The sequence below is a fragment of the Phyllostomus discolor genome, chromosome 1 (assembly GCF_004126475.2).
Source record: "Phyllostomus discolor isolate MPI-MPIP mPhyDis1 chromosome 1, mPhyDis1.pri.v3, whole genome shotgun sequence".
Lineage (NCBI taxonomy): Eukaryota > Metazoa > Chordata > Mammalia > Chiroptera > Phyllostomidae > Phyllostomus > Phyllostomus discolor.
In genome coordinates, this window is record NC_040903.2 from 118,201,226 (window position 1) to 118,216,400 (window position 15,175).

Below are 15,175 nucleotides of genomic sequence, written 5' to 3' on the forward strand. Positions count from 1 at the left end.
GGTGCCTTTCCTTTAGAAGCTTCTTCATATTCCTTCTCCTATTTAATCCTTGCAGTGGCCCTCTAAAAGAAATAGGAAAAATTTACAGAGGTTAAATAATTTGTTCTAATCTCACCAAAAGTTACGGAGCTAGGATAGGAACCCAAGTTCTATGTCTCCAGTTCTGTAAATTGCACTGTGTTTTCCTCTCTACCCCCAATTCATTTGTATATTTGGGTAAATGAGACATGTTTAGTTTAAATGAGAATGTTTTTAGCAGAAAGGGGGGCAGAATAACTTGTGTGGCTCAGGGAGTCATCGATAGTGATCCTTCCCTTTAGTTTTTGTGTCACTGAGGCCTCTGGCTTGTTTACACGTTTATCTTTTCTCCCACCTTCCCCAGCCATCATTTCCCTTCCAGTTCAGGATGGGGATCCGTTGAGTTAAAGGGTAAGATCTAGGTTCTGTTACTATCATCTATAATTATAGCAGTTAAAACCACATCTGGGAAACCTTCCAAAGTTAGAGGTGAAAAGTCTCATTTCCTGAAATTCCTCTCAGTCTTATACTAGCTTGAATTTATTTAGACTATCATAACTGGAAACCAGATACTAAATATAGAGATGAATATTAAGAAGTGAATAGTAAATGTTTGACTACCTTAGGATGCTTAGATATTTAAGAATAGTAAAAATAACAAAATAAAACTTACAAATTAAATAGTTTTTAGGAGCAATAAAGTTTAAAAAGTTCCAGTTTTTCTATACTATTTTAATTTTATCAAGTTGGAAATTTGATAGCTACAGAAACATTGGTTATTTTGAGTCCTGCTCCTATTTTAGGTAAATTTTAAGCTATTAATAGGACTCACAGCATAAATAGTGAAAATTTAATATCTAAAAGTGACTTTGCTTCTCATGTTTCTGTTCTCCCAAACACTAAGATTAAAAGATATAAAGGAATCTTCTTCGGGATTGAAAATCTTCATTGAAACCCTTCTTTCTTCAGTTCTGCCCATCCATGCTTTGAATGTTTTGAATGAATGGTTGCTGAGTTTTTGTTTAGATTCTTTTGAGCTAGGGTTCAATTTTGAGTGAAATTATTTGTGTTAATGGTCAGAGTTGTAAAAATATAATGTAATTTGATGAACTATGAACTTTATTTTGTGAAATATTTGAGTGTAACTAGTCTTTGAGGTTTTCATTATAGGAGGTAGAATTCTTTCTGGGATTTATAAGATAAAATATTTTCATTTTGTTACACACAAGCTGTATTCTCCCTTAATTAAAGCATTTTATAATTAGTCAAATATATAACCTGTTACAAATATATTTTCTGTATTATCTATAATTATAAGAATAAATTTATTTTTGATGATGGGGGGTGGTTAATTTGGAAATTTAAGACAAAAGTAACAAGTGCTCCTTGAGTTCAATCCCAATTTCAAAAATGAAATATTTGGATCTTGGCTGTAGTCACTGCAAAGATCTATTTTCTTCCTGTTCACCTCTCTCTTAGGTTGCAGTCTTTTTTGCCAATGCAAAATGGGGCAGATCCATTAAGAAATTCCCCTACCCCTTGGAGAATTGTGGATTCCAATTTCCATCTCCCAGCCCTAAAGCTGTCAGAGGTTCAACTTCCCAGCTATTTTCTCTGGAATCAATAATTGCTCCTAGACAAAAATGGCCTCAAACACCAAGCTCACCTCTCTGGACCTCTGTCTTTTCTTGCATCTTGCCTTTTTAATTTTTCACTATCTTGTTAGCTCACTGATGATTTCAAACATATGCCTTATATATTTTTTAAAATATTTTATTGATAAATAAATCAGAGAGAGAGACATCAATTTGTTGTTCCATTTATGTATGCATTCACTGATTGATTCTTGTATGTGCCCTGACCAGAGATCGAACCCACAACTTTGGCCTATTGGGATGATGCTCTAAGTAACTGAGCTACCCAGCCAGGGCCAAACATATGTCTTATATTTTATGCAGCTTTTCTAGTTGTTCTTCAGGGACTGGGATTGTTCTTACAGGGTAGGTATTGTCCAAATTATTTGCATGTCTGTTATGGAAGTAGTAGTACATGTCTTGTTTAAAAAAGAAAATGTATTAAAAAAATAAAATGTATTGATTTTTTAATTGCAAAAAAGTATTTCTATAATGCAGTTTTTCAAATTTCCTTTACAACTCTTAGCATAATGATTGCTATATCTTCTTTCTGAAGCACATCTATTTATAGCACACCAGCGTTAATAATGCATTGAATATTGTTGTGATTTCCGCCCTTTAGTACATCATTAGTATATAATGATGATTTATTTTGAAGAAAGAAGTCTCCCAAATTTTGTGAGCTAAGAAATGAAAACAAGCAAACAAGAAGTAGCTCTAAGAGTGCTGGGAGAATAAAACCTGTGCTCAAAGGAAACTACCATGCCTTCAAAGATTCTAATGGTGTAAAGATACACCTTGCGTGGTATAATTCCCCACTTTAGTGTTGCAGAGAGACTGATACCCTCAACCTTACACTATTTTAATTCTACTATAAGTAGAATTTATCTAACTTTTAAGAACACTATTCCTTTTATCAGAAATGTCTCTTTCTCTCTAATTCAAATTATACCAAGTCTGTTTAACTTTAATTAGTAGTGCTTTGTCTCTAGTTTGCACTTAGGTCCTTCATAGAGATGCATGGCTGAATTTTGTAATATGTGAAAATGAATTTGTAAGGTATCTCCAGATTTTGTCCTTAAGCATTCAGTTATTCAAATATCTTAGGGTCCATCATCTGACTAGTATTTAGATTGGTTCTGGGAACATAATAGGAAGCCAAATGGACAAAAATCCTTGCTTTTATGAATTTATAGTTGAGTGGGAAGGGATTGATAGGCTATGAAGAAAATAAATCCTCAATTTACATATTATGTTAGGAAATGCACAATTCTATGTAGAATAATAAAGGCAAGGATGGGAACTGGACTCCTGAGGTTTCGGGGAATGGGGAAATGTCAAACGTTTAAGTGAAGGGGTCAGGAAGGACCCCTTCTGCGAATGTGATACAGAGTGCATCAGTGTCCAGGCACCTTGCTGAGCACATGCATACCCTTTATCTCCTGCCATCCTCACAGTGGTTATTGTACTTGTTTAGGGCCTCAGTTCTGTCTCAACCTGAGTTCTACGGCCTTTGCCAACAAGTCCTTCTGTACTTACCTGTTTGGATTTGATGGAATATAGTCAGTGTCAGTTCTTACTGCACGCAAAAAGTTTCTGTAAATATTTGTTGATTTATAAAGTGTTTGATGATCAAAGAAACAATGGGGTTTTTCATTTCATGTCTGGAATACTTGATGGCTTAAAACTACTTTTTAAGCAGGCTTTACTTGCCATATGGAAAATTGTTCAATTATATCTGTTTATGCGAAACTTCAACCAGTTGTACCAGTCCATGAGTGAAAGGAGAATTAGGTGGTAATCATTTTTACTTTTAGAGAAGCTGATGCCAGTTCTTTTATGGCTTTCAAGTGTAGTTTAGTTGGTTGTTTTTGAAGACTTATTTATGTCAGGTTTAATTTGATAATTCTAAAAAAGAAGGGATAGTATTTTGATACTATCCCTTCAGTTGGGATAGTTGATCAGTTGTCCATAGTTGCAGCCTTCTGAATCATCTGAATAGTTTCTGCAGAGGAATGTTCAAGCTTAATGCAAAATTTGGTGCAGATTCATTGCTCTACTTGCTCAGTCATTTTGAATGTGATGGCCACACTTCACACATGCTCACTCAACAGCATCTACCACCCCCACTGACCAGTACAGTGAAGTCATCATTGTTCACACGTGTGCATCCCAGCCCACTCTCCTTGGCTGCTGGGTAACATCGATGTGGTACAAACTGTTCTTGTTATGTTAATGATGGTTAGACTTTTTCTGGACAGACCTCTTATAGTATAAAATTTCTACTAGTGACTATTGATTATTGGAATATTCCATTGGTTCTAAGGAGGTATTTCTAGAAAGAATTGGCCCCTTATGTATGTTTGGGTTTAAATGAGTTTTTCGGTAACATGGGACAGATTTCTTTTTTCTTCTACTAAATACATAGATATGCCAGATTTTAAAATGTGTGTGTCTGTTGAATAAAGAGTGATGTTACTGTAGCATTTCAGTTGACCTTTGGTAGTTTCCATGGCATAACAAATATTTTCTTTTTGTTTAGCTTCCATGTGGTGGCCTCAAAGGGGAATCTTGAATGTTTGAATGCCATCCTTATACATGGAGTTGATATTACAACCAGTGACACTGCAGGTATGTTTGCCTCAACAGTCAATTACAAAACCGAAAGGAGATACAAACATATCCACTATTAATGTCCTTATGCAGATATAAATGTGATTTAAAAAGAGAAATCCTTAATTTTCTGTTTTTAAGTAGTTGAGAAAGGTTTATTTCTGAGGTTTTGTCTGGGAAAGGTCAGGTACAGGAAACTTAGTAGAAAGGATTACTGAACTGATGATCAGTTGAGGGTCTCAAGTCTAGTGGTGGTCTTGGTAGTGTTACAGGATCCTAAAATCTCAGATTTTGAAGAACTATTAGGGTTATTCTGTTCAGTATATGGATCCTTTATGTTGTAAGGTCATTTGGCATTTGGTTGGACATACCTTGTGATAGGAAACTAACAACCTCGTGACAACAACACTACCAGTAATGGTCACAACAAGAATAGCTGACACTTCCATGACATCTGAGTGCTACACACTTGCTGACTCCTTTCATCGCTACATCACCCCGATGAGGCTGTGAGGCACTGGGTCCTTCCGTGGATGTGTCACTGGCAGAGTCTGTGTTCTTAATTATTGTGCCTCACAAGGAAATCTGTTCTGTGTTTGGTTAACTAAATTTTAAAAAATTATTATAGATAGTTAGGGTCTATCCATTACCATGTTTTCTGCTTACATTTAGCTGTACCTCTGTCTGTCTTTTAAAATCTTTCAGCATAAGCCTGAGTGCATGTCACAAGGTCAACCTTCAAGTATTTGAACACAACTATTGCTTTACTTCAATGAGTGTGTTAGTTTTCTGTTCATCAGGATACCCATTCTCAGTTCTCTGGGACTCTTGACAGTTTATTTCTCTGCGGTTCTACTTCGTTATTCAATTAAATAGGAGATGACCTAGAACAGAGAATTTTCTTACCAGCTTCAATGTTTTATTCTACGAGGCCATGTGTGGACAAATAAATACATTACTGTTAACTAGCTCTTTGTTTAGAAATGGAAGGAGGGAGAGGAAGAGGGATCACAATTGAGTTAATGAGGAAAATCTTTACCTAAATGTGTATCAAATTCTAAGTTGAAGACCAAACTATCTGTCACCTTTGAAAGAACAAAAGAATAGGTCTATTATATATGCCTTCCACTGATGCAGGGGAATATTTATTTTTAGAAATTTGAACTAACTATACCTTTTGAGAACTCTTAAGACTTTTAAAATTTATTACTGATTCAAGTATCTTTCTTGGTTTTGTCTGTATCCTTTCTGATCTGGATGTTTTTGCCTAGTGGCCAATCAGTAACTTTTGCCCAGCTTCCTCCTGTGCAGGTCAAGCTCACCGGCTTCCCCAAGCTCAGAAGAAATCATTTCATATACTCTGTTTCAGCATACCTGCTTAACTTGGTCTTTTGTTTTTGCTGTTGTTTAGTCATACTTTTATTTGCTCTGTTTTATTATGTTTGTCCTTAGAGTTGTCCTTTTCTGAGGACAAGGACCTTGTCTCACTTGTTATATTATTTGTTATAATCCAAATGTGGATATTTGATAAAGTTGGATTAAAAAACTTTATTTGATCTTAATTTCTTTATTTGCAAGCAATATGAAAGTATATTGAAAATAACCAGATTTCAAGTTAGTGTGGTTTTGGTGTATTCGTGACTTGGGTCTTACCAGGTATGAACCTTTACTATAATTTATAGTGGTAAACCTTAGATCTGATATTTTCTTGACTTTTAGTGCCCTGTCTTAAGTGGCTGGATCTGAATTTGGCCAACAAAATACCTGACTTGACATTTTTACGTGACCGAGTGTCTGTGACATTTTGTTGAACACCAGGGACTATTTCACCATTCCACTTTATACCCTCCCTCCCTCCCCTCCCCTCTCTCCTCCTCTCTCCTCCTCTCTCCTCCCCTCTCCTCCTCTCTCCTCCCCTCTCCTCCTCTCTCCTCCCCTCTCCTCCATCCCCTCCCCTCCCCTCTCCCCCTCCCCCCTCCCCTCTCTCCTCCCGTCTCCTTATAGGTGAACAAGACTGATTTTAAGAGAAAATTTCTTTTTTTTTTTAAGATTTTATTTATTTATTTTTAGAGATGGAAGGGAGGGGGAGAGAGAGAGAGAGAAAAACATCAGTGTGTGGTTGCTGGGGGCCGTGGCCTGCAACCCAGGTATGTTTCCTGACTGGGAATCGAACCTGTGACACTTTGGTTCTCAGTCCACGCTCAATCCACTGAGCTATGCCAGCCAGGGCCAAGACAGTTTCTTAATGAACTTTGAATTTTAGTTGGAATATAGAAATTAGAGAATACCCTTTCTTTGGCATACCTCTTAATTTACTTCATTTTAGTATATATGCTGCTGATTTGGAAATGTTATGAGAAATCTAGGTATCTTTCCTTTTCTCTCTTCCTCATTTTCTTTTTCCGTCTCTCTTCTCTCCCTCTCTCCCTGCCTTCTTTGCTGTGCCAGTGTGTAATTACTCACTGTCTGAGGCACTGCTATAGGTATTGTAGGTACAGGTCAAATGAGACAAAGTGCTTGCTGTCTGTGTATTCACGTGCATAATTTTTCTTCCCGCCTTTGTTGTTTTGGTGTGTGCAATTATATCTTATTAAAATATCCATCCAGGTGAAATATCTTAGAAACTCTTTCTATATCTTAGAAATATCTTAGAAAACATGCTTACAAATTAAGTAACCTGTCAATTCATTTTGAAAAAATTAATCACATTTCTATGGAAAATTCACATATATTTTAAACTCTTATAGGGAGAAATGCTCTTCACCTGGCTGCAAAGTATGGACATGCATTGTGCCTACAAAAACTTCTACAGGTAGTAAAAGTGGTTAATATTGGCTTTATTATTTTGACTGCAAAATAATAGATGTGTTTTTAATATGTTTTCAGAATTTGAGATAAAAGAAAATAATAGGCTAACTCTAATAGTTTACATAGTATTTTTTCATAGTTTGTGAAAGAATGTGAACAATAAAGAGCACAAACTCTGAGGGAAGTGAATTGCATAACTCGGTGTATTAAAAATAAATAACAAAGATGTGACCTTCCTGTTGACATTAGCTGGAGGTTGGAATTCTCTGTTGTCTGGTACATGACGTAAGATAAAGCAAGGCAGCATAGAATCTGTGCATGTCTAATAAACATCAGTAAAACCTACACTAAATAATATTAACCATTACTTAAGCATGTAATCAGGCAGCCACAAAATTCTATGACTTAGCGGGCTGAATTTTCAGTTAAAGGGTCCAGTCATCTATTACCATAAACATTTTCACAACTAAGTTTAACAGTGGGACTCATTGGTTTTTCTGATTCAGTTGTTCAGTTTTAACCTATGATGGGGAAAAAATACAACCAAACAATAACATAGTTTCTATATCCCAGGCAATTGTAATGCACCATATGTTTTCCTGTTTGATGAAATATTGTTAAATTTACAGCATAAAGTTATTATATTTGTTTCATGTCAAAATATTTTAGTGGCCTGTCTAGTAGTCCTTGTTTTTCAATAAATGGAATATTTAAAGATTAAATGACAGCTATTCATTGGAATTTAGATGTTTAATTTTAAAATGAAACTCTCAGATGACTAGGTTTCTGTGTTTTAACAGTACAGCTGTCCCACTGAACATGCAGACCTGCAGGGGAGAACCGCACTCCACGACGCTGGTAAGCTCAGGTTGCACCTGGACAGAAACAAATACTTGTTAAGTGGCTAGGCACTTACATTCATTTTAAAGCTTTAACATGCATGTATTTATATGATTCATGGAGAAATACAGTATTACAAATTTCTTGAATTTGAATTTTTTTTAGATTGTACAGCTTAAAAAGGTTTGTTTAGCCAATATTTACTGTCCAGTTTGCTAGATACTGAAAATCCAAAAATGAATAAGCTGTAACCTGCTCTCAAGGGCTTGCAAGGAAGGAGGGAGAGAAGGATGGAGGAAGGGAAAGGCTGAGAGAGATTTAGTAAGTTAGTGAGTTAGTTTGGGAATTGGCAGGAGAAATGGGAGGGAGGAAGACTTTTCTTTCTTGAAAACTACATTTACCTATTTAACATATCTGAACTTCATTTTTCTCATCTTCAAAATGAAGTTAATACTACTGCAATAAGTGTTTACAATTAAATCATAAGCAGTGCCTGACACGTAGTAATTTCTTAATTAAGGGTGGTGGTGGCTGTTTAGTTAGAGGTGTCAGTGCTGAATTTCATATCACTGTAATGTGCTAGATTTTAAAAAAGATTTATACTAATAATTTCACAGACTTTATTACTCAGGGCTGCATATCTAAACTTACCTGTATTATTCCTTAGGTGTCTTAAAATACTTAGAAAAAAGTTGGATGTTAAATATTTTTGGAATGTAATATCTGACCAGTGGCCTGACTCTTCTAGGCCTGACCATCCTTCAGTTTATTAGAAGGCCAAAGGAAAGAAAAAAAATCACTTACCCTCTCTTCTCACATATGTGGACTGTCTGTAATAGATTCAAGCTGTTTGTGTTAGACATGGATTGTACTACAAATTTCCTTCAAACTTCGTATACCTTAATTTTTTTTTACATTTTATGTGCTTTTATGATAGTTTAATTTTTTACACAATGCATTTTTCTTTTATATTTGTATAGAATAATATTATTTTCAAAGTATTTTAACATACATTATAACTTCAGTCTCACAGTGCCCCTGTGAGTTACTATAGATTTTATTTTTGATGATAGTTTTGTATTGCTACTTAAATAAAATGTAAGCCTAGATTTATAAGTGATGTGCTTATCAAGCTTGTACAGTTATGGAATCATCAAGACATGTTTACAAATTAAATTTAAAACCATTAAAATACAGTTTATATTTATAATACTAATTTGCAGTGTTCGATGGAATTTTGAAAATGATTTTGCCTCTTACTGAAGTATGAATATGTGACACATGATATTTCTGTTCTCCTACCACTTTTTCCCAGTTTTAAAAATCCCACATCATTAATAATCACTTTTAAAAATTTGTTTTTAACTACTTATTATGGACAATTTTAAACACACATAAAGTTAGAATATTATATTAAATACCTATACTCTTCACTCAGCTTAGACAGTTGTTAACATATGGCCAGTTTGGGTTTATCTATACCATCACACATTATTCTTCCTCTCCGCTGGCTTATTTTATATTAAATTCAAGACATGATATAACTTTATCCATAAATAATTTAATTTGTATCTCTGAAAGATAATGATTTTATTTTGTAAGCTAAGTATAATACCATTATTATACTTAATGCATTTGAAAATGTTTTCAGTGTTGTCAAGTCAATGTTCCGTTTTCTCCAGTTGTTTTTACTTTTTAGTGCCTTTTGAGGTATAATTATATGAAAAAATTTCACATAATTAATACGTAATTAACATGCTCTTTAAAATGTAATAAGGGGTTGGATCTCAGGTTGTGTTTTTACCATACAAAGAGTAAAATCAACCAAAAACAAAACACACATGCACATGATGATGACATTTTTGGATGTGATGAGGATATTCGTTTAGTACCTGAGTGTGGTAATAGTTTCACCATGCATGCATATATCCAAACTCATCAAAATGTATATGTTAAACATGTGTGATTTTTTTGTATGCTACGGATTTTATTACCCCTGTTATTTAGAGCTGGTACAACTTAACCAATTGAAATCTTAACATTTGTTCAGTAGTTGCATGGATGAAGCTAGAATGAAGTTGATGCGATAAAAAAACTTCAGTATCAACTGCTTATAAAAAAATTGTTAAGTGGTAGAGGTTGGCAGATGGCTCAAGGTCATTCATGAGCTGAATTCTTTCCATCTTATTGCTCTACTTCCTCTGAGTGTCTTCCTCAGCTACATGGTTGAAGCAGGGTTGCAGTCATATCTGTGTTCCAGTGAGCAGGAAAGGGAAAGAGCATGAAGAAGCACATGCCTAAATTCTACGGCCCAGATTTGGAAGTCTATGATAGCCGTCTATTCATATTCCATCAATAAAAGCAAAGGGAATAAGCTGTATCTATCTTCAAGGAAGGCTCAGTAATGTAGTTTCTAGGTCGCTAGTCATGGCTGAGCTGCTATACTGTAGAAGGGAAGAAAAGATTTTGGTAGCAAATTGCATTTTCTGCCACAATCCAACCCTCTGGCCTTCTAGATGTTGCTGCAGCCCCTACTTTCCCCACACAGAACTCTTTACCTCCTCCCTAAGGGAGAGGATACACAAGCCAACCCAGTTACTGCTGCTTGCTCAAATTCTAGGATTCCTGGGCAGTGGACTTTTTTTATTGTTGTTCTGATGTGGCTCTTCATGGTTCAGCAATCTGTAAACTCAAAGAGAAGAGGTCTGCTCCCCACAATATATAGTTATGGAGCAAGAACAGGATAAATGAAAGACAAAGTCTCTTTCAGAAAAGGGAGAACCCAAAAACACATTGCAGTTACTAGTCAATAGCAGATATCAAATGCTGCTGAGCAAAGCTTGCAAACTTCCTACTGAGGTCTTGGAGTAAATTTCTTGGTTCGCTCCTCTGATGCCCCCCTGGTTCTGTTTTCTGGTGGAAATGCTGTGTCCATCATCTTCTGTGGGCCCTAGCTCTGCTTTGTAGGAGGTTCTTATTTGTCCATTGTCCTCTGAGACCACAGATAAATTGATGTTGAAGGGTACGCCCTCTGTACCGAAGAGCTGGAGTGATCATGAGTTGAGCCAACTGGGCTTCTGGGGTCTCAGGTAATATAATTCCCCTAGACTTTGGTACATTTCTGGTCTCTTTGTTGCCAGCCACTTCATTATGTCCAGAACCATCTCCGAAGTTATTTTCTGGACATACAGTTCTTAACCCTCCTCTATTCCTTGTTTTTTATTTCTAGACTCATGAGTTGTACTTTTAATGGCTGCTACCTCAAAGCTGTCTGAAATAATAGTCTTGAACGGAAATATAATATCCTTAATCTAATGTTTATCCAGAACTGGATCTCTTTTTTCCTTTTTTCTTTATTGGGAGTTCTTTGAGGAAATTTGTGACCTAGAATAGTTTTACAACCTGTTGTTTGATATAGAGAAACAATTGTCTGTCCACAGCTGTGAAGGTCCAAATATCTGGACATTCTCTGTTTCCTTCCATCTGTGTTCATAAATTGGCTAATTCTTGCTTGACCTCATCTCTTCTAAATACCTTATTAAAGCAGTAAGCAGATGCCCATATGCACTAAAATTTTGGCTCTTTCTATTGCTTTACCTAGAAAGCCTCTATGGTCACATGGGGTACCTTCTAAATGATCATAGATGGTAGCTCTATGAAATGTTTTTCCACAGCATAAGAAAAACCACAAGGTTTCTAGCCTGAAACATATTTACTTTCCACCTAGTACCCAACCACTAAACTAGTGCCTGCAGTTTGGGTGTTTGCTACGGCAGCACCTGTTTTCAGATAGCGACATTGTTTGAATCAGGGGTAAGGCTAGGCTGCTGTGACCAAGGCACTGTAAAGTAACATTGGCTTTAAAAAAACACCCCACAGAATTAACTTACTTCTTTTTCTTGTTTTGGCTTGTGAAGCATTGTTTGTTTGTTTAATACATCTAAACAGAATGCATATACAACACAGAATTGAGACAGAAAGCATTGGTTCAACACTAGTGAATCTACAAGAATTAGGATTTAGGAGAGGTGGAGATTATCTGAACATTTTTAAAAACTGTAATCTGCAATCAAAATAAGCTGATAAATTCTCTATTAACACTTATAAAGAGTCTTCATTAGACTTTCTTTGTGATTTTTTTATTAAACAAGAGATCCTCAATCAGCTGCTGTAGGATTCCACATGTAAAACATAAATAAGGGAAGTCCCCTGGCTGGTCTCCAGATTGTTAAATGTTCTCCCCACTCCACCCCACTCCTAGCTTCTTAATGAAGCACGTTTCCACCCTCATAGCACAAAAGAGGATGTGAATTGTTCCACAGACATCTGTCTCCCAGTACCACCCCTCATGTACACCAGGTTTTCGGCTATGTTCTAGGATCACCATGTTGTACACATTGAGCTACATGTCTGTGCTAAGCATGTAGGATAATAACTGATGGGGGAAAGGTTTGTTTTTTTTAAAAGTTATGTACACAATACATTTGGTGTATTTCAGAAGGTACAGTACTTTTCTTCATTTGTCCGTGAAAGAAGTTAGACATTAACTTCAAAAAATTAGCAAATGGCTAATAAATTTCCTTGAAAGTCACAGTCACATATGTAGTGCATCTGGAAAAGAGGAGGGACGAGACAGGTCCCTCCGGCTGTCATAGGTTTCATCGAACACTGGACCTGCTCAAGGGTGGAGAGAAAAGGCAACTTCCAAAAAGGAGTATGTTATTAAATGAGGCATTTACCATACACCTTCTTAAGAGCACCAGGTGGGGGACATGTTTTCTAAACTAAATCTAGGAAGTGATTGTGGAATCACTCCATCCTCCTTAAGTGCTGACCCATGGTTAATTATTTTTTTAAAAAAATGACTCAACGAAAACAAGTCCCTTCCACACAGAACCCCCCAAAGATAAAAATCTAGATATCCCAGCACACTCTCCAAAGTGGAACCTGGGAACAGCTTTAACAACTTGAATTAGACTGTTGCAGAGGCATCACAAGTATGCCTTGCTTTTAAACAAAAATAAAATAAACTTTTTTGAAACAACAAAACAAAAGCTAGTACTGATCACGTTTCTGACAATGCACAGTTACTCAGAGTTAACGAACAGTGAGCAGGGGAAGGGGCCATACCTATCTATGGGCTTTGTCTCACATGAGTGCATGTGGCTGAGTGTAGAACATGTGTCATTATTGCAAAAACAAATTATAATTTTTAATTTTTAGTTTGATTTAAACATTGCTTTTAATATGATGTTGATACCAGCTGTGCAGAAGGATGCTGGAGCGATGTCCACCTGTGGCTCTTCATTTCTGGAGGCTCCAGGGTAGCCAGTACTGCTTTGTCAAATGCATTCTTTAAGCCTGTCTGTGTGAGCACGGAACACTCCACATACTTGATGGCCTTCAGGTCACAAGCCAGCTGTTCAGCAGTCTCTGGAGCGATAGTGTTCTGTTTGTTCTTGAAAAGTTTCTCAATAGGAGAGGGGTCATCTCTCAGATCAGTTTGGGTCCCAACAGCAAGAAAGGAGTCTTCAGACAGTGGTGAGTTATCTCAGGTACCTACTTTTCTTTCACATTTTCAAAGCAGAGTGGAGAGACCACTGAAAAGCAAACTAGAAATACATCTATTTGTATATAACTCCATGGTGGTAGTCATACTCCTCTTGCCCTGCAGTATCACAAAGTCCAAGAGTATATGGCTCTCCACCAATCATAACTGTGACAGCATAGTTACTGGAAACAGTACGTACTCAGTTGCAAATGTGTTTGATATGTAGGATATCAGGAGACATATTTTACCAATGGTACCATAGCCCAAAACTCATTTAATTGTTTGCATTGCTGAAACAGTTTTCTATTCACTTAAATATTCCCAATCTGATGATGGCCTTAGCTTCTTTAGCAGGGCATGGACAGTACTCCAGAATTAATTTCTTTCATGTCACAGTCCTGATTTTCACATTGGCTTGTACCTCTGCTCTATATGGTCATCCAGGGATCCAGATTCCTCCCATTTTGCACTTTTACCATCGCCCAGGGCCTTGTCCTCATCTTTAAGACTGGAGCTGGTGGCAGCACCTCTGTTTTCCTGCTAACAGGAAGGAGAAAGATTGTCCAGGAATGTAAAACCACTGCTTTGAGCCCTAGACTAGAAAGTGGCACACATCACTCTTGTCAGGGTTCATAGGCATGATCTAACTCATGTGGTCATACATACACGCAAGGGACACTGGGAACTGTGGTCTCTTAGGCGAGCCACCATGTCCCCAGCACAGTTTCACTGCCCTAGAAGAAAGACGACCAGAGTTTGGTGATCAGATGCCACTCTCCACTGTAGCACCTTTAATAGTGACTGTACTTGTTCACTGTCTCATCACTCTGAAATTTATCATGCTTTACATTTTTTATTTTTATTTTTAATTGGGCCTCATGGTTTTTAATTTTATTTCTGAGTTAATGTATTCAGTTTCAGTTTACCTTTTTTTAAGTTTATATATTTTATATAAAAGACTTGCTGAATTAAAGACATCCAGAAATGAACATTTACTTGATCTCATGTATGCTTGGTTTTGTTCTATTGAATTATATACCACAGACAAAAGGATGTTGACTTTGTTAGTACTTTTTGTGCTGATAATCTAGGATTAATGCATAGGCTTTAAATAGTTCATGGCAGTATAAACACAATTCTGTTTTATGAATTTAACAATATTTTTTCATAATACAAATATGTATTCTAGTGTTGGTCAGAGAAGACACATTGTGCAATTTTATAATTTTTAGCAAAATGACCCTGCTTTGTGTCATTAAGGGCAGACATTGCAATCTCTGCTTTGGAAAGGTAATATGAATTGTATGAGTCATACTTTATCTCCTGTGGTTCTTTTATAAGAAAGTGAATATGGTTCTTTAATAAAAACCCAGCTAACACTTCAGGGATCGAGCCAGTTATAGCCATGTTTAAAAATATACTATAAAAGAAAATTTAAACTGGATTTTTATTATCTGTGTTTATCCTTAGAAGAGCAGTATATTCTTGCCTTCTGTAGGGTAATAAAATTTGTTGTTGCTTAAAAATTATATGAGATTTATAAGATGGTCTTGTCTATTCCATTTTCTGATAGAAAATTGACGCTTATAATGCTAACCTGAGAGTGAAGCTTGGTAGTTTAGAAAATGAAGAATTTATCACTTAAATGGACCTAGCAAAATACCACATGTCTTACCAACAGATGTTCACCATTCATCATTTTCCTTTTGTC

At 36.2% G+C, this 15,175-nt stretch overlaps 1 protein-coding gene and 1 pseudogene across 1 annotated transcript in view; one reads left to right on the forward strand and one right to left on the reverse strand.

Annotated features, from left to right (window-relative positions):
• The window catches only part of UACA (uveal autoantigen with coiled-coil domains and ankyrin repeats), a 95,079-nt gene that overhangs the window by 41,535 nt on the left and 38,369 nt on the right, over positions 1-15,175 (forward strand). Inside the window, 3 exon segments of the mRNA XM_028506743.2 lie at positions 4,195-4,283; positions 7,013-7,077; positions 7,874-7,931. Of these exon segments, the coding sequence (XP_028362544.1) occupies positions 4,195-4,283; positions 7,013-7,077; positions 7,874-7,931 (212 nt within the window).
• Positions 11,902-15,172, reverse strand: LOC118501213 (annotated as a pseudogene).